The sequence below is a fragment of the Phacochoerus africanus genome, chromosome 3 (assembly GCF_016906955.1).
Source record: "Phacochoerus africanus isolate WHEZ1 chromosome 3, ROS_Pafr_v1, whole genome shotgun sequence".
Taxonomy (NCBI): Eukaryota; Metazoa; Chordata; class Mammalia; order Artiodactyla; family Suidae; genus Phacochoerus; species Phacochoerus africanus.
The window spans coordinates 144899657-144920871 of NC_062546.1; the positions used below are offsets into that span (position 1 = coordinate 144899657).

The following is a 21215-nucleotide window of genomic DNA, read 5'->3' on the forward strand; positions in this document are numbered from 1 at the left end:
CATTATGCATCTTCTCCAGGACAGTATCTTGGAAACTTTGTTGACGGTGAAGCACAATAAGAAAAACACGTTTTGTACAGCACACACACAGACTAGACACAAGAGCTTCAGGAAACAATACTCACATTTGCCCTCTTACATTTGTAATTCTATTTCAAAAAGAAGGAAATATGCTAGTTGTAACCCACTAAGTTGATTTCACAATTCACCAATGGGTTCTTACTTGCTGTGTGGAAAACTTTGTTTTAGGGTATATATCTGGAGGTGATTTTGCTGGGTTTTACTATATATTCCTGAATTGCCCTCCAAAGTGAAAAATTTACAGTAATAATATCATTGCAGGGATTTCTGCATATCTTTACCAACACATAGTCTTAACAGGCTTTACATTTTTTGGCCAGTTTGAGTGAAACTGTATTTCTGCTTTAATTTGCATTTTCTTGATTACTAAAAAGACTTATGGACCAATGATCTTAACCTTAAAATATATGTAAACTGTATTCTGGTGCCCCAAGAAAACTAAGAATTTTCTTATCAGAACCTATAGGCAAAGTGACTGACTTAATCTTAGCCTACTTGATGCGGCTTACAAGAAATTTTCATTTATTTAATTTTAGTGGCACAAGATTGTATTTCCAAGGACACAGCACTAACGATAATTTTAGGTCATTCACCATTCATGCAGTCGTTTATTTACTCAACAAATATTCATCCAGAGCCGGCTACTGCCCGGAATTTCACCAGACACACCAACAGCCTCTCCTGGCGCCTACCTTTCAGACCGTGAGTTCTTTGTCCCTTGCACTGTGGCAGTGACCATGGAACAGGCAACAGGCATCCTTTAGAAAGACTCCAAGACTCTGACCAAGTCCCTTCCAATTCCAATTCTCTCGCATTGCTTGTTCATAAGTTTGTGTATTCAACTCACCCAGAGAGGAAGGCAGTATGTTCACGCATGCTCTCTTCCTGCAAAGGAATTATTCCCGAGAGAAAGTTTTGAAGTAAGGAGAAAGCAAATGTTTTCATTTCAACCACTTGTTTTAAACACAAGATGTTAGGCTCTTTTAAAGCAAATCTATTTTACATTTTCTTCTAAAAGCAACGTTTCCCCCTGCTCTCTAAAGAAATTTTTTTTTCAAAAGCTTCGCACTTTATTTCGTTGTAATGTCAGGTTTGTTTGAAAGGGCAATGAAAATCTCAGATTCATTGGGATTCAGGTAATTCTAAATTTTGACCTAAGAAAGTATTTTCACAGGAGCACGGCCTTTAGCTTCTTATCCTGAACAGATAATCTCTAGACTTCATTATCCCATTATCCCAAGTCTTAACTAACTGCAGCCCTTTTTTCAAAATTTAAAACCACAAGTCTTATGCAAAACAACTCCGCTTCCTGGGTTTTCCGGAAAAACCGGGATTTAACTCACTTTACTGCTTCATATAATTGTGGTTAGCAGATAAGAGATACTACACCAGGGACAGTGCCTGGGCTGATAAAGGGTGGAGTTCGTATATGATTCTTTGATTTTTATTTTTAATAATGGAAACCGCACGCTGCAGTGAAAGTGTGGAGGCCGGCGCCGCTCTCCATCACCCCCATCTCCACTTTTCCTCTCCCAGCCCCAGAGTTCATGCAAATCAGCCCACTAACCCCCGGGGGCAATACGACCCATTTTCGCGCCATTCGCTCGGGACTGTGCAGCTGTGTAAAGAGTGTGGTTCTGAAGCTCCCAAAGTGCCACTTTTCTAAGGTGGATTTTAAGGAATTGCTAGGCAATCGCCGGACTTCAGGGTATGTGGGGGACCGCTTTTTTTTCCCGGGGCCCGGTGCGTCTGTCACGCGGGCGGGCAGTTATCACAGCTGGCAGGACCTGCGCCCCAACGCGGGAAAGCGGGCTGTGCCCCGCCCCTCCGGCCCGGGCTCTGTGCGCCCCGCCTGCCGGCCCGCGCGGCTTGAGCTCTGGCTCCAGCGCTGTGGGACTGCGGCGCGCGCGAGGCTGCTCTGCTTTCCCGGCTCCCAGCGCTGGCCGTCAGCATGGACGCTCGCCGCGTGCGGGTGAGGCTGGGCGAGTGAAGCGCGGGTGGGGCGCGGTGGGTGCTGGGTGCGGGCAGACCCCCTCCAACTCCGCCTGCGGAATACCCTTATCAACTGGTGACAGTCCTGGGTGGCTCCCTCTTAGGCAAACCCCAGATTTTGTGCACTCGGGAGGTAATTCGGGTACACTTAGCAGTCCATAGATTTGAGAGGTTTGCGGGATGTTTGCCAGGATAGGGGAGCCCAAGGCCACGTGCGCCCGAGGTGCACGTGGGCTGGCCGCTCCCCCATTGTGTCCGGTGGCCGGAGCCCTGCCCGCAGGGCGCGGAGGAGAGCGCCACCCTGCAGCCTCCTGGCCCTTTCCCGCGCCCACCCCCTGGCGGGTGGGTTCTCACTGCGGCCCCACCTGCGTGCAGTGGGGACCTTTGGGCTCACTTCCCGACCGCTTTTGCCCAAGTCACAACAGCAGGCACTTCTAACCGTTGATGGTTGGTGGGTTTGGGGTTTAAGGATCATGCAAACAGCTCTCTTTAGATTGGGTTGCGCACACTTGAGGGGCATTTCCAGCCCTAGTTGGTGATTTAGTGCAATGAGAGGACCTGGTCGTCTATACAGTTGGCTGACCATTTGCTCTTTTCCCACTCCCTTCCGCACCCCACCCCCCAATGTTGCAGCTGCAGGACGTTGCCCTGAATGGGACGTTACTTTTTACTCTAACGGAAACCGGAACGGAGGGTCAGCCCCTGGAGAGGTTAGAGGGTGGGGGTTGGGTGAAAAGGAAGAGAGTGACAAGCTTAAAATAATTATCAGGGGTAAGGGACCCACAGGGGGAGGAGGGGGCGTGTTGGGGGCGTGGTTTCAGAGAGTTCCTCCCCGAGGGACCTGGGCGTTGGCTTGTCTGGCTGATGAAAGCCAGAGTATAGCTGGATTTGGAATCTGAGGTGCCTGGGTTCAAGTTTGGGCCATCGCGGAACTTAAATAATCTGTTTCACCGCTCGGAGTCTCAGTTTCCCCATTTGTTACGTGGGAATAATGATAATACCTTTGCTGCAAGGATTCAACATAATGTGAAAGCATGCTTAGTGCCTGGCATAAAAAACACCTACCAAGTGGTATTAGTTACTACCTGCCAGAAATGCCCATTTCATCCGTGACCATTTGCCTTGCTTCTTTCTGTGTCTTTTCCTCCAAACATACATTTGCCTGATAACTAACTCTTGGCATGTGCTGACTTGTTAAAGTGTCCAAGTATTTCTCTGAGCGCTTCCAATAGAATTGCCTCCCTTGAGGCTGTCTTGGGCATCTGGCTTGCTGGCAAGTAGATTGATGAGTAAATGGTGATAATTCCTGCAGTAGTGCATGGAGCTCTGCTGTTTTAGGAGGTCGCAGACCCCTTGCAGCCCTGTGATCTTGGGCAATCTAGTTTACCTTCCTGGAGACTTAATTTCCTTGTCTGGAAAATGGGGAAGCTTCCAAGATCACCTGTTAGCACATTTTCCTGCCTTCCTAAAAGGATGAAAGACAAACTTTGTAAGATGATTAAATGGAGTCTATTTAGGAGCACTGGGTGGTTGGGCACCATCAAAATTAAAATTTTATTTTGCAAGGGACTAAAAAATACATATGTGGGATGTGGAAGGATGGCCAAGAATGTTCTGTTTACCTGACACCTACACCTTGGCATTATTTTGTGGGACCCATAGCAGAGCTTTCCTTCTCAAAGTTTTCAGCGTAAGGAATTACTTCTGTTATTCTGTGGCCATACTTCAGAAAGTAAAAATAATAGAAACTAATACAGTGTTTAAGACGTCTTGGAGTTCCCTTGTGGTGCAGCTGGTTGGGGGTCTGCTGTTGTCACTGCAGCATCTTTGGTCACTGCTGTGGCTCGGGTTCAATTCTTGGCTTGGGAGCTTCCATATAACGCAGACTCAAAGAAAAGGAAAAAGGAAAATCTAAATATTAAGAAAAGGTAGACACTGCCAGCTTTTTTTATATGAGGTAGATGCCAATTGCATAGTCTGATGAGAAGTGCCAAGGCTGTTCAGTGTTTATGAATGAAGCCTTTTCACATCTACAGGCCATTTGTGCCTTATGAAAAGTCTTCTGAAAACTCAGACTTGTACAGCAAGGGCATTGCAGAGAGAGTTGAATGTATGACCAGCCTAATAGAGTGCTAAGTGGAATCAGAAATTCTACCTGGGTTTGGAGGGTTGTTTGACCTTTCCCTTGGCTCCTTGTACGTTTGTTCACTGGATTGATGTATTTGATTTGTAAGGCCCTGTGCTGAAATCACTATACCCCTCCTGATTGGCACAAGGCCTGTTTGAAAGCCTGCCATCTTGAAGTAGAGGTGCTGCCCAGTTTTTATAGTTTGGGAAATTAGCATCACAGTACAGAGCCCAAAGCTGACATAGAAAGACTTCATTAGCTTGATTTTGGCCGAGGGAGAGAAATCACTCTACCATTTTGTACTTTGAAGCACCGTCTAATTTTTTTTTTAAAAGGGGCAGATTTTAGGAGTTTGGCTTTTAACTCCTTGGGAGCTCAGTATAATGCTAAGAGTTTGGGAGCTCTTAAGGTGGGTAAAAGGGTAGCTCTACAGGTATTTGAATAAATTGATCAATGTCATTATAATGTTCCTTCAAAGGGATCTCTGTAGCATTTTGCCTAGTTTTGAAGTGTGTGTGTGTGTGTGTGTGTGTGTGTAGCAGTTGCAAACCTCTGTTTTCTGTGTAGGGTATAAGAAATGGATATGTCTCCTCTGTGCTGTTTGAACCTACTCAAGAGTGAATCTTTGGTTAGATACTGCAGTAAGCATCCCACTTAATAGTATTGCCATTTCCATTTGCAGCAGAAGGATGGCAGAGTAAAGAAGAACTTCAAGAAATTCAGATATGTGAAGTTGATTTCCATGGAAACCTCGTCATCTTCTGATGACAGTTGTGACAGCTTTGCTTCTGATAATTTTGCAAACACAGTAAGTGCTGCCTGAGAATAAACAGAATGGAGTCTGCAGTGCTCAAAATGCCCCAAATGCTTTGTGCGTGATTAAAACTGCTTGCTTTTTGCCTACATTTCTATACAGCCGTTATGAAAATACAGTATGCACTGTAATTTCATTTCACTTTTTTGCTGTGGTTCTAGGTAGTAATTGTTGGAGGTAGATTAGCTACTTATTCTATCCTTTTGAAATGTCGCCTAACCTAACATGCCTGATGATTTGCCATAACAACTCAGAAATCATTTGTAAACCTCTGAACCATTTTTCTTTGTAACAAAAGCTATTCTCTTGTAGTGCACTTGTAAATGTGATTTGCTCTCTGCACGGTTTATGGAAAATTGGTTCTTGAAAAAGGAAAAAAATGCACAACCACATTTATTTATTTATTTTACAGAAACCTAAATTCAGGTCAGATATCAGTGAAGAACTGGCAAATGTTTTTTATGAGGACTCTGATAATGAATCTTTCTGCGGCTTTTCAGAAAGTGAGGTGCAAGATGTGTTAGACCATTGTGGATTTTTACAGAAACCAAGGCCAGATGTCACTAACGAACTGGCCAGTATTTTTCATGCCGACTCTGATGATGAATCATTTTGCGGTTTCTCAGAGAGTGAGATACAGGATGGAATGGTGAGTTTGAGAATTTCACCAATATCAAGAAATAAGGTATATTTGGAGGCATGACCTAGTTGCTTAAAAAATTTTTTTTTGCCCTTATGATTTTCTTTTCAGTCATGCCAGAAGATTTTGTTGATCTTTTAAAAAGTTTTAAAGAGTATTTTCTTCATGTCTTAAAGCAGTTTTTTACTCATTTAGGTCTACTTCCAAAGCTTGACTATTTTGGGGAGTTCCTGTTGTGGCACAGCAGAAGCAAATCTGACTAGTTACCGTGAGGTTGCGGGTTTGATCCCTGGCCTCGCTCAGTGGGTTGAGGATCCAGCATTGCCATAAGCTGTGGTGTAGGTCGCAGACATGGCTCAGATCTGGCATTGCTGAGGCTGTGGTATAGGCCAGCATCTGTAGCTCTAATTCAACCCCTAGCCTGGGAACCTCCATATGCTGTGGGTGCGGCCCTAATAACAGCCAAAAAAAAAAAAAAGCTGGACCATTTTTGTAGGCTCTGAAAACCTTGGAAACTTTGTAAAATTGGCCAGGAGTTCCCATCGTGGCTCATTGGTAATCAATCTGACCAGTATCCATGAGGATGAAGGTTCGATCCCTGGCCTCCCTCAGTGGGTTAAGGATCCAGTGTTGCCATGAGCTGTGGTGTAGTTTGCAGACGCGGCTCAGATCCTGCGTTGCTGTGGTTGTGGCATATGCCAGCAGCTATAGCTCCGATTCAACCCCTAGCCTGGGAACCTCCATATGCTGTGGGTGCGGCCCTAAAAAGACAAAAAGAAAAAAAAGGCCAGCCTGCAGATTTCTGTTGCCTCAGATATTCAGCCCAGTTAGAGGAAGCATATATGTCCTCAAGATGAGCCACATTCACATTTAAGTTTAAGTGCCCAGCCCAGGGCCTGACATAGAGTAGGTGTCTATGTTGGGGCTCATGGTGGGTCTGTGCCTGCATCTGGAACGCCTGTCTGATAATTCGCATGCAGGAGCTTGAGCCTAGGCAGTGACAGTTAGGGCCCTGCCTGCTTCCACTTTTACTCCTTGGCTGGCTTTTCCTGTGCTTGCTATCTCACCTTTATCCTCTGCTGCGGCTGATGCACCTGGGTCCCACTCTGCCTGAGCACGCTGTTTCCTTCTGCACACGTTTTCCTCTTAGCAAGACTTTCTCAAAGGAAACAAGTGTGTTGATTTGTCGTCAGGTGCATGCTCTTGAGCTCCTTGTGGTTGGACAGGGGCCCTCTGCCTGGGGCCACACTTGAATGGCACTGACAAGAGTGAAAATGCCTGGCCTGGGGGTGCTTTAATCACTGTCTAACTTCACAGTCATGTAGTATTTCCTCTAAGAGGTGATTGTTGGTCTCAAATCAGTGCATTTTGCACTTATTGGCAGGGGCTGGTCTGCAAACCTGGATGTGACCCAAACTTTTCTGGGCAGCATTTCAGCTCTTTGTACATATTGTTTGTTGCAATTGATAAAATGCCAATTGATGAAAAGGCTAAAAACTCATAAAAGTTATTTTGTCATTTTATATTCTCTCAATCCATGCACACTAAAAGTACGTGAAGAATACTAAAAGTAGTGTGGATTTGGGAATGTTAAAAAAAACTGGTCTTCCCCAGGGAACTATATCCAGTCTCCCGGGATAGACCATGATGGAAAATTACATTAAAAAAAGAATGATATAGGAGTTCCCGTTGTGGCTCAGTGGAAACAAATCTGACTAGCATCCATGAGGATTCAGATTCAATCCCTGGCCTCACTCAGTGGGTTAAGGATCTGGCATTGCCATGAGCTGTGGTGTAGGTCGCAGACACGGCTCAAATCCTACGTTGCTGTGGCTGTGGGTAGGCTGGCAGCTACAGCTCTGATTTGACCCCTAGCCTGGGAACCTCCATATGCTGCGGGTGTGGCCCTAAACAGTGAAGAAAAAAAAAAAAATGATATATGTGTATGACTGAGTCACTTTGCTGGACAGCAGAAATTGATACAACATTGTAAATCAGCTGTGCTTTAATTAAAACAAAGAAAAAGGTGTCTTCCATTTCTGAGACTTTATAGGTGGTATTTTTTCTTCGTTTATTTTTTCTGTTTTCAACCATCACCAAAGTCAATTTCACGATATTTTCATCACTTCCAAAAGAAACCCTGTACCCATCAACAGTCACTTTGCATCTTTTCTCAACACCCTCAGTTCCTGGCAACTGCCAATCAATCTATTTCCTCTCACAGATTGGCCTCTTCTAGGCATTTTGTATAAATAGAACCATATAATATGCAGTCTTTTCTGACTGACTTCTTTCACTTAACACATTTTCAAGGTTCTTCCATGTGCCGGTACTTCATACCTTTTATTGCTGAATCATATTCCGTTATGTGAATATACCATGTTTATCCATTTATCTGTTGATGGATGTTTGGGTTGTTGGCACCTTTTGGCGATTGCAGATGATGCAGCTGTGAACACGCATGTACATCCTTCTGTGTGGCCGTATACGCTGGAGAGTATATCACTAGGAGTAGAATTGCTGAGTCAGGTAGTATGTATGTTTAACCTTTGGAGCAGCTTGCTAGACTGTTTTCCAAAGCGGCTGAACCATTTTACACTCCTACCTGGGTGTATGTGGGTTCCGGCTTCTCCACACCGTTGCCATCCTTGTCGATTTGGCTCTCCCAGCAGGTGTGAAGGGATACTTGTGATTCTGATTTTTGCATTTCCCCAGAGGCTCATTGCTCTGAAATTTAAAAAATTTTAGCTTTACGAAAGGTAGATGCGAGAGGGAGGTGGTCAAATTCATAGAGACAGAAAGTAGAATGTGGTTGCCAGGGGTTGAGGGAGAGGCAGACTGGGGAGTAGCTGATGAATTCACGAGGATGGCATGTCAGTTTGTGAAGCTGAAAAAGTTCTGGAGGTGGATGGTGGTGATGGTCGCAAAACAGCGTGAATGTATTTAATGCCACTGCACTGTCATTTAAACGTGGTTAAAATGGTAAATTTTATGTTAGGTATATTTTACGACAATTAAAAAAATAGATGAGCACATCGAGACATCTTTGATACAGTCTGATATTGCCGTAAGCATTGAAATCATGATTGTGAGAGAACACACATTTGACCCTATGGGGATTCTTTGAAAATACATAAAGATCTATTTTTAAAGAAATGAAGAAGGAAACCAGGATTTTCACCTTTAAAAAAAACAAGGCTCGAAACCACTGGCCTAGGGACTGTGAAGGTGACTTATGACAGTGTGTCCCAGGCAGGCTCCCCGAGTTAAACGACACCCGGGTTCTTGTCATTACTTGTAATGCCTGATTTTGTGACCCAGAGCTGTCAAGTAAACTTGACAATTAAAGTGTTCAGTGGACATGTATTTGCTGCAAGTGTCTTTTGCTCCAAAGGCATTTTGTAGTTGTACTGGTACAGCCTGTGTGACAATCCGCAGGTCATTAATGCCTCACTTGCTCTGATTGACCAGAGGCTGCAGGCAGACCGTGCCGGCTGTCGGACCCGCAGTCAGTGCAGACGTTCCGGACCCCTCCGAGTGGCCATGAAGTTTCCCACTCGAAACTCCAGGCGAGCAGCCCCCAAGAGAGCAGCGCCCCCTGAACCCTCAGAGAACTCTGTGACCGATTCCAATACTGATTCAGAAGATGAAAATGGCATGAATTTTTTGGAGAAAAGGGCTTTAAATATAAAGCAAAACAAAGCAATGGTACGTATCTGACCGCAAATGTGTTAAAAGTAACCCTTCCTAGCTTTTCTCTAAGCCACTTGTTTCTTCTGTTTGTGTTAAGAATTATTTTCCATGTAGCTCTGGAGTTTTTATAATGTATGCTTTATTTTAGTTTTTGTCTTCTTAGGGCCACACCCACAGCATATGGAGGTTCCCAGGCCAGGGGTCAAATTGGAGCTGTGCTGCTGGCCTACACCACAGCCACAGCCACGCCAGATCTGAGCCGTGTCTGCGACCTACACCACAGCTCACGGCAACGCCGGATCCTTAACCCACTGAGCAAGGCCAGGGATCGAACCCGCGACCTCATGGTTCCTAGTCGGATTCGTTAACCACTGCGCCAAGACGGGAACTCCTAGTGTATGCTTTAAAATGAGTTCCTGGAGTTCCCGTCGTGGCGCAGCAGAAACAAATCCGACTAGGAACCATGAGGTTGTGAGTTCGATCCCTGGCCTCGCTCAGTGGGTGCAGGATCCGGTGTCGGCTGTGGCTGTGGTGTAGGCTGGCAGCTATAGCTCCAATTTGACCTCTAGCCTGGGAACCTTCCATATGCCGCAGGTGTGGCCCTTAAAAAAAAAGTGTTTATTTCCCTGAACTAACTTTTCTTTTTTAACTTATTAAAGTCTTGGAAAATGTATAGGGTGGATCGGAAGCTCTTCGAGACATGCTACTGTGATTTCCAGGATTTGCTTGTTTTCAGCAGTTACTCTAAACCAATAAAATTGTGTTTAATTTCCTCCCTTTTTAGCTTGCAAAACTCATGTCAGAATTAGAAAGCTTTCCTGGCTCCTTCCCTGGAAGACGTTCCCTGCCAGGCCCCAGTTCAGTAAGTACAAATCCTTTTTTGTCTATTTGTTTATTTGTTTTTTTAAAATTTTATGACCATACCTGCGGCATATAGAGGTTCCCAGGCCAGAGGTTGAATCAGAGCTGCAGGTGCCAACCTACGCCACAGTCACAGCAACGCCAGATCCAAGTCACATCTGCAACCTACACCACAGCTCATGGCAGCACTGGCTCCTTAACCCACTGAGCGAGGCCAGGGATTGAACCTGTGTCCTCATTCATGGATACTAATCAGGGTCTTAACCCACTGAACCATAACAGGAACTCCCTTCTTTTTTATATAGTAGTGTTTTGGGCAGGTCTGAGGTAGACGTGTTACGATATTTTAAAGCCCGGGTTTCTTTGGTATGGTTTTGTGGAGGTGATGGAGGAAACCTTTGGACAGCTCTCTGGGGCCTCTTCCTTGCACCCCAGGCCAGATGTGCCTCGCCTCCCAGGTGTCCCATACTGAGCTCCTGTGGGGCTCAAACCCCTTCTGATTGGCTATTTCTCCCCCTCCCACCTAAGTAAAGTGAGCCCCTCGGGCGGAGAGAATAAAGATCAAAAATGGCTTTTTTTCCTGTATCCCTAGCATGAGCACATTCCATCTACAGGGTAATTGATGTTTTTAAAATCTGAGAATGAGAAAAGAAAGAAAAAATTTTTTAACCAAGTTACAGCCTAATACATGTGATGATATTCTGAGGAGTGAAGCTGGTGCTTCTCAGGGGAATGAATACAGTGAGTCTTTTGTGCTACAAAAGATCCTTCCTTTCCCACCCCTCCCTGAGCAGCACTGCAACAAGGAAAACCACACTATGTCTCAAGGCTCCAGAGGTGGCATAGAAAGGGCTGTTTTGGAAAATGAGAGTCTTTCTTACATCTTTATTCATTATGTAAAAGAATACATAGATCATCCCCCAGTTGGAGAGAAACCGGGCTTGGTGTTAAAATTCTGGGCTCATTTCCCATGCCGTAGAGAAAGGACGAAAACATTAGAAAGTGGAGCGCTCCTTTTCCTTAAAAGAAAACCTGCTTCGGGAGAGAGTGCCAGTTCTCATTCTCATTCTGTGTTTTGTTCAGCGTCCAAAGACACCCCGAAGGCGCACGTTCCCAGGTGTTGCCTGCCGCAGGAACCCCGAGCGGAAGGCGCGTCCTCTCACCAGGTCAAGGTCCCGGGTCCTTGGGTCGCTTGGCGCCCTGCCCACTGAGGAGGAGGAAGAGGAGGAGGAGGAGGATAAGTACATGTTGGTGAGAAAGAGGAAGCCCACGGACGGCTACCTGAACGTGAGTTCTCTGCGTTTGGGCTGGCTCTTAGTTTGTCCCCTTTGTGGGCCCAGGATCACAGGCACAACACCAGTGATCCAGACTAAACATCCTTCTCACGCTGCTCCGAGTTGTTAAGGTCATCAGCTTACTTTGATCATTTTTGGTAGCAGGTGAATCAAAGTTTTCTTTAGGCTTTTTTTCCCCTTAATTTTTTAATTACCATATAATTGATGTACAGTCTTTAGTTTTTCTTTCTGTTTTCCTTTTTTTTTTTTTTTGGTCTTTTAGGGCTGCACTCATGGCACATGGAAGTTCTCAGGCTAGGGGATGAATCCGAGCTGCAACTGCCGGCCACAGCCGCAGTCACAGCAACACCAGATCCAAGCCAGGTCTGTGACCTACAGCGCAGCTCATGGCAATACCAGATCATTACCCCCGAGCCACAGCGGAAACTGCAGCTTTTCTTTAATGCAGGTGTCATTGCTGAGATGCTGTCCTGTAATCCTTCGTAGAATTATGACTAGCCCCTTCTCTCTAAGCTCTCAGAACCTTTTCCAGGTTGGATTCTCTGTGAAGCAAAGACAAAGCAAGTGTCTGAGCCTCCAAGCTGGGGAGAGCCAGGAAGGACACTGTTCCATGATTCTCGTTATGCAGGAAGATGACATGCCTCGAAGTCGTCGCCCTGGATCCATGACCCTCCCCCATATAATCCGCCCAGTGGAAGAAATCACAGAGGAGGAGTTGGAGAACATCTGTAGCAACTCTCGAGAGAAGATCTACAACCGTTCGTTGGTAAGAGCCTCTGAATCATGGCTGAAAATGTCACACATCTCTTAGAGACATTTTGGTATTGTCCTGACATTCTTAGTGTATGGAATATGTACCAGTGTTGTTTTGGGGTTTTTTTTGTGTAAGATAAGAAGAGCTTTGAAGAGCATCCTTAGGATTTAGCTTTCTTACTAAAGTTTGCAGTAAGTCTTCAGTAGCGTTAAATCTTCTCTCCTAATGTAGAAATTGATTCACTCAGCATATCTATTGATGTGTGCCTACATAGATAGGTGCTGGGATATGGCGGTGCACTAAAGATAAAAAGGATTTGGGCAGGGTTTCTTTTGCATGATAATTTTTTTTTTCTTTTTGATTTTTAGGGTAGAACCCTTCCCATATGGCAGTTCCCAGGCTAGGAGTTGAATGGGATGGGAGCTGTAGCCACCAGCCTACACCACAGCCATAGCCATATGGGATCCGAGCCATGTCTGTGACCTACACCACAGCTCACGGCAACAGCAACACTGGATCCCCAACCCACTGAACAAGGCCAGGGATCGAACCCCCATCCTCATGGATACTAGTTGGGTTCATTTCCGCTGCACCACAACAGGAACTCCCATAATAAGATCTTTACTTAATGTAGTTGTGGGATAAAATGAGATACTACCTCTTCCAATTGAATGAAATCACCATATTTGAGATACTTTTCATGCCCTGGCGCATACATGTGTATGTAGATGTGAAATAGGATTCAAAGAGAAAATATCAGACTTACTTTCCTATTGTTTGCAGGGATCAACTTGTCACCAGTGCCGCCAGAAAACTATTGATACCAAGACAAACTGCAGAAACCCAGAGTGCTGGGGGGTTCGAGGCCAGTTCTGCGGACCCTGCCTGCGAAACCGTTATGGTGAAGAAGTCAGGGATGCTCTATTAGACCCAGTAAGTGCCTTGAAGGGGTGGTACTGGGGGTTCGAACATCAGTTGTGAGATGATAGGGCCAGAAAGAGACTGAGACCTTAGTTCTGTGGGGCGTTCATTTGGGGGAAGACAGCTGCATTCTGGGTTGGTGCTGGCTAGATGCGAGCCCTTCTGGAGCCCTTGGGACCCAGCCATGTAGAGGGAGTCAGTTCTCCATTTACCCCTGCTAGTTACTGTGTAACTTTCTCTTCAGGGTTTCCTGAGGGGGACATGATACCTGGTATCAGTATCATGATACCTGATACTAATGGATGTTAACCATCTTATGTTAACTAATGGATGTTAACCATCTTAACAACTAATGGACGTTAACCATCTTATGGGTTTTTTTGTTTTTGTTTTTTGGCCACACTTGCAGTTTGCGGAAGTTCCTGGGCCAAAGTTCCCATGCTGAGTCCTTCACCACTAGGCCACCAGGGAACTCCTGTTATGATTTTTTTTTATATATATATAATTTTATTTTTATTTTATTTTATTTTTTGTCTTTTTGCTATTTCTTGGGCTGCTCCCACGGCATATGGAAGTTGCCAGGCTAGGGGTCGAATCGGAGCTGTAGTCGCCGGCCTACACCACAGCCACAGCAACGCAGGATCCAAGCCGTGTCTGTGACCTACACCACAGCTCACGGCAATGCCGGATCGTTAACCCACTGAGCAAGGGCAGGGATCGAACCCGCAACCTCATGGTTCCTAGTCGGATTCGTTAACCACTGCGCCACGATAGGAACTCCTGATTTTTTTTAATTAAAAAAAAAAAAGATTTAAATGCAATTGATGTTAAGGGTGAGGGTGAAGTTTGATTTCATGGTGCCTTTTCACGCTTCTCCTGCAGAATTGGCACTGCCCACCGTGTCGTAGGATTTGCAACTGCAGCTTCTGTCGGCAGCGAGACGGGCGGTGTGCGACTGGGGTACTCGTGTACTTAGCCAAGTACCATGGCTTTGGTAATGTGCACGCTTACTTGAAAAGGTAGGGCTGGTTTTTCTGTCCTCCACATCCAAATCTTACATTTGTTTCTATACCTTAATAAAAAGATGGCAGAAATCAGATAGTGGTCATGGGTAGGGCAGGAGAGCACAGGTGTTGCCTGGAAAGGGGCACACGGGGATCCTGGGAATGTTGGGGACATTTTATATTGTCATCTGGTTGGTGGTGACCCTCATGGGCACCGTGTGTAAAACTTCAAGCTGTATACTTAAGATGTGTGCCTTGAACCATGTATTCGTTACCACTCAGAAAAAGGTTTTTAAAAGAGTGAAGTAGGCTTTCCGAACAGAATTCTTTTTAAAAAAAGCTTTTTTTTTAATTGAAGTATAGTTGATTTACAATGTTTTGTTAGTTTCAGGTGCATAGCAATTGATTCATATATATATTCTCTTTCATTCTTTCCATTATGGTTGATTGCAGAATACTGAGTATAGTCCTTGGCACTATACAGTAGGACTTTGTTCATCTGTTTTATATATTGGTAGTTTTTTTAAAAAATTTAATTTTGTTTATTTTTTCCGCTGTACAGCATGGGGACCAAATTACACTTACATGTATACATTTTTTTTCCCTCCCTTTGTTCTGTTGCAATATAAGTATCTAGACATAGTTCTCAATATATTGGTAGTTTTTATTGACTAATTCCAAACTCGTAATTTATTCCCCCATCCCCCCCGCTTTCTCTTTGGTAACCATAACTTTGTTTTCTATGTCTGATTCTGGTTTGTAAATGAGTTCATTTGTATCATATCTGAGATTCCATATATAAGGGATATCGCGACACTGGTCTTTGTGTGACTTACTTCACTGAGTATGATAATCTCTAGGTCCATCCATGTCACTGTAACTGGCGTCATTTCATTCTTTTTGTATGGCTGAGCAGTTGTCCGTTGTATGTACATACCACATCTTCTTTATCCATTCTTCTGTTGATGGACGTTTAGGTGGCTTCCGTGTCTTTCTATTGTGAATAGTGCTACTGTGAACATTGGAGTGCATGTATCTTTGCCAGTTTTCAGAAGAGAATTCTTAGGCTGAAAACCGTATCCTGACATGTTCCCTTTTCTCTTTCAGTCTAAAACAGGAGTTTGAAATGCAAGCATAATATTTGGAAGATCCACTACCTGCCTTCCACTTGGCAAATCTTCTTTGTTAAAGTGTTCAATTTTGTCATGTGATTGAAACTCAAGATAAGAATTTGGATGATCAGTCTGTCTTATAGGCAAATCAAGTCAATCTCATTAGACATGCTCACATGTCGGTAACACGGAGGTATAGCGCCTGCCTGCCGTACTCTACCCTCCTGCAGCTCCTTCTTTGCTCCCCCCATGCCTCCTCCCCCCTCCCCCACCAAGCCCCCTCTTATTTCCACTGATTCTCTTCCATCATTTAGTTTCCGTATTCTTTTGAAATGACAATTTTATGAAAGCATGTCTGATGCGACTGGTGTTGAACCCTGGACCCCACCCATAAAACCAAGCACTTAGAAGCACAGTAGCGGTGTTAACTAGCTGAATCTACTGAATTCCAGAGACTAGCCCTCTGATTTTCTTACATGAAAACAATGGGTCTGATTTAGTGTTCATACTAGTTGACTTTTTTTTTTTACAGAATCGAGGCATGCGTTAGGTTAGCTGTTGGCAAGTGGTGTACATGACTTGAAGGCCTCTCATGAGAATATTCCACACAGTGTGGTTATCATTCCAGTTGTCCCCCCGTTGAGACTCAGTTGCTGCTGATTTCTCCTACTATGTGCATCTGGCCCACAGGTCAGGACCCAAAGGTTCCTGGGCAGCGCTATGCTTGGAATCATTGTGGAAAAGCCATCCTGGGGATGCGGGACAGTGAGGCTTTGGGACCAGACCAATTTGAATTCATGGGATAAAACTTCAGACAATCAAGTTTCTTTCAGTTCATAGCAGAAGGTATTTCAAATAAATTTTTTTTTTTTTTTTTGGTCTTCTGTCTTTTTAGGGTCACACCCGAGGCATATGGAGGTTCCCAGACTGGGGGTTGAATCGGAGCTGCAGCCACCAGCCTACACCACAGCCACAGCAACGCGGGATCCGAGCCACATCTGTGACCTACACCACACCTCATGGCAACATCGGATTCCTGACCCAGTGAGCAAGGCCAGGGAATGAGCCCACATCCTCATGGATACTAGTTGGGTTCCTTAATCACTGAGCCACGATGGGAACTCCTCAAATTCTCGATTATGTTGCATGGAAAATGAATCCCTGGACTCAGCTACAATTCTTTGCAGCTTTTTGCTTTCTTGAAGAAATTATAATCCAGGAACAGGGTTCACGTTCAGCTTTGAAGCACTTTTATAACACTGAGAAGTGCCTTTTTGGAGAAGAGTGACTTTCAACAGTTTGCTAGCTTGACAACCCTGCCAGTTCAGTTTCTGGGCAGATTCCATGTGTCGTCGCTCCCTCCCCCGGTTTTGGCATGAATCAAATGGTTTGGTAGAGGTGGAATCTTAAGTGTGTTTGTGTGTTCATGTTGCTTTGCATGTGCAGCCCGTAGCTGTGCCTGATTAGTGTCTGGGGCATAATTGGACCTTGAATCAATAAATGTAAATAGAGCTTTTGATCTGTTATGCTTTTTATACAAAAGTTTTTTATTTTAATAATAAAATGTTTTGTTATAGCTTGTCTGTTTTTTTTTTTTCCTTTTAATCTTTGACACTCCATCTTACTGCATCGAATCCTAATTTTTTCCCCCTGTTTGAAAAAAGATCGTGTCTGCCTTTTTCTAGCGTCTCCCTTTTGGCTTAAGTTTCTGACTGTCAGGGGCCAGCTCTTTTGAGCAGGGCCTGGCTTGGTGATAGGACTAAGACCTATGATCAGAATCAGCTAAGATAGCTGCGTTGCCAGATAGAAGAAAATGTGGGCCCATGAAGTTTTACGATGTTTTCTTTTCCTTGACCATTTGCCAACCCAAGAACCAATAGCGATTTCACAATACCTGGCTTGCTTTTATCAACCGTTCAGCTATTATAGGCCTACTATCCCTTGAGGCCTGTTCCAGAACTAGGAGAATCAAAAGACAAAAAAAGCATGGTTCAAAAGTTCTCGTACCCGATTCTTTAGTCCAGACTACAGCCTGGGGGCCAGATGCTGCTGCAGCCTATGTTCGTATGGCACATGAACTAAATACAGTTTTTCACATTTTTAGAGGGTTTTTAAAAAGATGAAGCATGTGACACAGGGACTACAAAGCCTGAAATGGAAATTCCCATCAAGGCGCAGTGGAAACGAATCCGACTAGGAACCATGCGGTTGCGGGATCGATCCCTGGCCTTGCTTGGTGGGTTAAGGATCTGGCGTGGCTGTGGTGTAGGCTGGCAGCAACAGCTCAGATTAGTAGACTCCTAGCCTGGGAAGCTCCATATGCTGTGGGTGTGGCCCTAAAAAGACAAAAGACAAAAAAAAACAAAAACAAAGGCTGAAATGTTTACAAGCTGGCACTTCATAGCAAGTATGCTAATTCCTGCTGAAGACTTCCTCTTCAAAATCATGTTTATCCCACACCACATACTTACTTCAGGAGAAGATCAAGATAAATGAAGTTGGAGTTCCCGTTGTGGCACAGTGGTTAAAGAATCCGACTAGGAACCATGAGGTTTCGGGTTCGATCCCTGGCCTTGCTCAGTGGGTTAAAGATAGGCATTGCTGAGAGCTGTGGTGTAGGTCACAGACGCGGCTACAGCTCTGATTCGACCCCTAGCCTGGGAACCTCCATATGCTGCGGGAGCGGCCCAAGAAATGACCAAAAAAAAAAAAAAAGATAAATGAAGTTACATAATTGTCACTGTATTCTGTATAGGTCCAAAAGAAATGGGTGTTTCTTTTTGTAAACTCTTAGAATCTGAAGAACCCAAATTGGCAGAGTTTCTGTTGTGACTCAGTGGGTTAAGAACCCCACTAGTATCCATGAGGATGTGGGTTCGATCTCTGGCCCTGCTTAGGGGATTAAGGATCCAGCGAGCTGTGGTGGAGGTCACAGATGTGGCTCCGATCCCGGCGTTGCTGTGACTGTGGTGTGGGCTGGCAGGTACAGCTCCAATTTGACACAGCCCCTTCTGTGTGCTACGGGTGTGGCCCTAAAAAGAAAAACAGACAAACAAACCCAAATTGTCATCCAACCCTTTCCGGAGACAATGTGGAGGCTTACATTTTTGGAGTTAATCAAAGTTGGTCATTATTTGGAACATTTTTGGTGTTAGCATGTTTTTATATTATGAAGTGGAACTAATGTGGTTTTCATTAAAAATATGGCTAGCAACAGTTGAATGTGAGGCCTTACACCTGGAAAGGATTTACGATCTAGGGGAGGAACTAAGATGTAAGTCTAAAAGTGATGTTCGGGAGTTCCCGTCGTGGCTCAGTGGTTAACGAATCTGACTAGGAACCATGAGGTTGTGGATTTGATCCCTGGCCTTGCTCAGTGGGTTAAGGATCCGGCGTTGCTGTGAGCTGTGGTGTAGATCACAGATGCGGCTTTGATCCCGAGTTGCTGTGGCTCTGGTGTAGGCCGGTGGCTACAGCTCCAACTAGACCCCTAGCCTGGGAACCTCTATAGGCTGCAGGTGTAGCCCTAGAAAAGACTAAATAAATAAATAAATAAATTAAAAAAAGTAATGTTCTGTAGGAATGGAGAGAGGAAAAGCAACTGTTGGCATTTTCTTCCTAGCAAGAGTTTTATAGCATTGATAGGCAGATCTGCTGCTCTGTCTTAGCCTTGACTGTGGGACCCTCAACTTTCTTCTACACACCCCACTGCAAAGCTCCACACACCATCCTTAGGATTGAGAGATCTCAGGCTTGGACAGTTAGATATGAACAGTAACATGGAGTTCCTGTCATGGCTGAGCGGAAACGCATCTGACTAGCAACTGTGAAGATGCAGGTTCGATCCCTGACCTTGCTCAGTGGGTTAAGGATCCAGCATTGCCATGTGCTGTGGTGTAGTTCGCAGATGTGGCTTGGATTTGGCATGGCTGTGGCTGTGGTGTAGGTTGGCAGCTGCAGCTCCGATTCAACCCCTAGCCTGGGAACCTCCAGATGCTGTGGGTGCAGCAATCCTCCCCCCCAAAGTGAACAGTAAAGTGAGGGTATTTTTGCTCCCATTGCCTTTCTATTTGTCTCTGCTCTGGGTCCTGAAGGTAGAGATGGTATCCACCTTTATCTCTACCTATTAAGTTGAGAAAGGAAATAGAGACTATAATTGAGCTGAGTAGTTTCCCGGGAGGAGCCAAGGTGGAAAGTGCTGCAGGAGGGGGTTATTGGTGTTTTATTTTGCTTTTAAAAAAATAACGGAGGGAGTTCCCTTCATGGCGCAGCAGAAACGAATCCAACTAAGAACCATGAGGATGCGGGTTCAATCCCTGGCCTCGCTCAGTGGGTTAAAGAGCTGGCATTGCTGTGAGCTGTGGTGTAGGTTGCAGATGTGGCTCGGATTCCACGTTGCTGTGGCTGTGGTGTAGGCCGGTGGCTACAGCCCCTATTCGACCCCTAGCCTGGGAACCTCCATATGTCTCGGGTGCGGCCCTAAAAAGAGAGAAAGATAAAAAATAAAAATAGGAGTTCCCGTCATGGCCCAGTGGTTAACGAATCCGACTAGGAACCATGAGGTTGCGGGTTCGGTCCCTGCCCTTGCTCAGTGGGTTAACGATCCGGCGATCCGGCGTTGCTGTGAGCTGTGGTGTAGGTTGCAGATGCGGCTTGGATCCTGCGTTGCTGTGGCTCTGGCGTAGGCCGGTAGCTACAGCTCCGATTCAACCCCTAGCCTGGGAACCTCCATATGCCTCGGGTGCAGCCCAAGAAATAGCAACAACAACAACAACAGCAATAATAACAACAACAACAAAAGACAAAAAATAAATAAATAAATAAAATTTTTTTAAAAATTAAAAAAAATTAAAAAAGGGCGCTCCTGACACTCAGGGTCAAGTAGAAAATTGAGTTATTTGCATATCAGGGGAATGGACTAAGGGTTCAGTGCTTTGGAGCATGGCTAGAGAGGATCAGGTTCTGAGAGGAAAGTGACTGCAAATCCTGAGGGGAGCAAAAGGGGAGCAAATGTGATTCTGTGTTAACATTAACTGCACATTTATAGCATAGTAGCTCAAGGATAAACTAAATCCAGAGAAGTTAAGAAAAGCACCCAATGCCGCACAGCTAAAGTAGCCAAGCTAGAGTAGAGTATTCTAGGGAGAGACTTTTTTTTTTTTGTCTTTTGAGGGCTGTACCTGAGCCATATGGAGGTTCAAAGGCTAGGGGTCGAATTGGAGCTGCAGCTGCCCAACTACACCACAGCCACAGCAATGTGGGATCCCAGTCGAGTCTGCAACCTACACCACAGCTCATGGCAATGCTGGGTCCTTAACCCACTGAGCGAGGCCAGGGATTGAACCCATGCCCTTATGGATGCTAGTTGGGTTTGTTAACCGCTGAGCCATGACGGGAACTCCCAAGACTTTTTTTTTTTTTTTTTTTTTTTTAAACCTGCCTTAGGAGTCAGAGAAGCAGAGGAAAGAGTTGATCAGGTTGAGTCAGGGAGGACAAGGGGTCATCTTGGGCTCTGGGGCAAGCCTGGCTGGGGTGGCTTCTGTGGAAACCCTGCTGAGTAGGGAGACAGGAGGGCTTCTGTGGTCAGGAGCGGTAGGGAGTGGGATTCAGTAGACCTCATCCTTGGGGGTTATGTTCCAAGACCCACGGTGGATGCTTGAAACCACAGATACTACCAATCCCTGTACATCTGGTACTTTTTCTAGTACATTCATACTGGATAAAGTTCAACTTATAAACTAGGCACAGTTAGAGATTAACAGGGCCTAATAACACAATAGAATAATAGTGTAGTAAAAGTTATGTGACTACATACTTGCTCTCTCAAAACATCTTACTGTACTGCATTCTTACGCGATGGAAGAGGATAAAATGCCTGCTGATGAGATGACATGAGGGGAATGCCGTAGGTATTGTGTTG

The 21215-nt window shown here is 45.0% G+C and overlaps 1 protein-coding gene across 2 annotated transcripts; it reads left to right on the forward strand.

Annotated features, from left to right (window-relative positions):
• Nucleotides 1-1936: 1936 nt before the first annotated feature.
• On the forward strand, nucleotides 1937-16211 carry CDCA7 (cell division cycle associated 7). Of its 2 annotated transcripts, XM_047772903.1 has the most exons (10): nucleotides 1937-2053; nucleotides 4884-5009; nucleotides 5428-5664; nucleotides 9127-9363; nucleotides 10133-10210; nucleotides 11293-11496; nucleotides 12133-12270; nucleotides 13042-13191; nucleotides 14062-14198; nucleotides 15291-16211. In XM_047772903.1, the coding sequence occupies exons 1-10, from the start codon at nucleotides 2033-2035 to the stop codon at nucleotides 15319-15321; spliced, it is 1359 nt and encodes a 452-aa protein (XP_047628859.1). In that variant the 5' UTR covers nucleotides 1937-2032; the 3' UTR covers nucleotides 15322-16211. The 2 variants fall into 2 exon arrangements, with proteins under 2 accessions (XP_047628859.1, XP_047628860.1); XM_047772904.1 differs by lacking the exon at nucleotides 5428-5664 and having other exon boundaries at nucleotides 15291-16210.
• Nucleotides 16212-21215: the final 5004 nt, after the last annotated feature.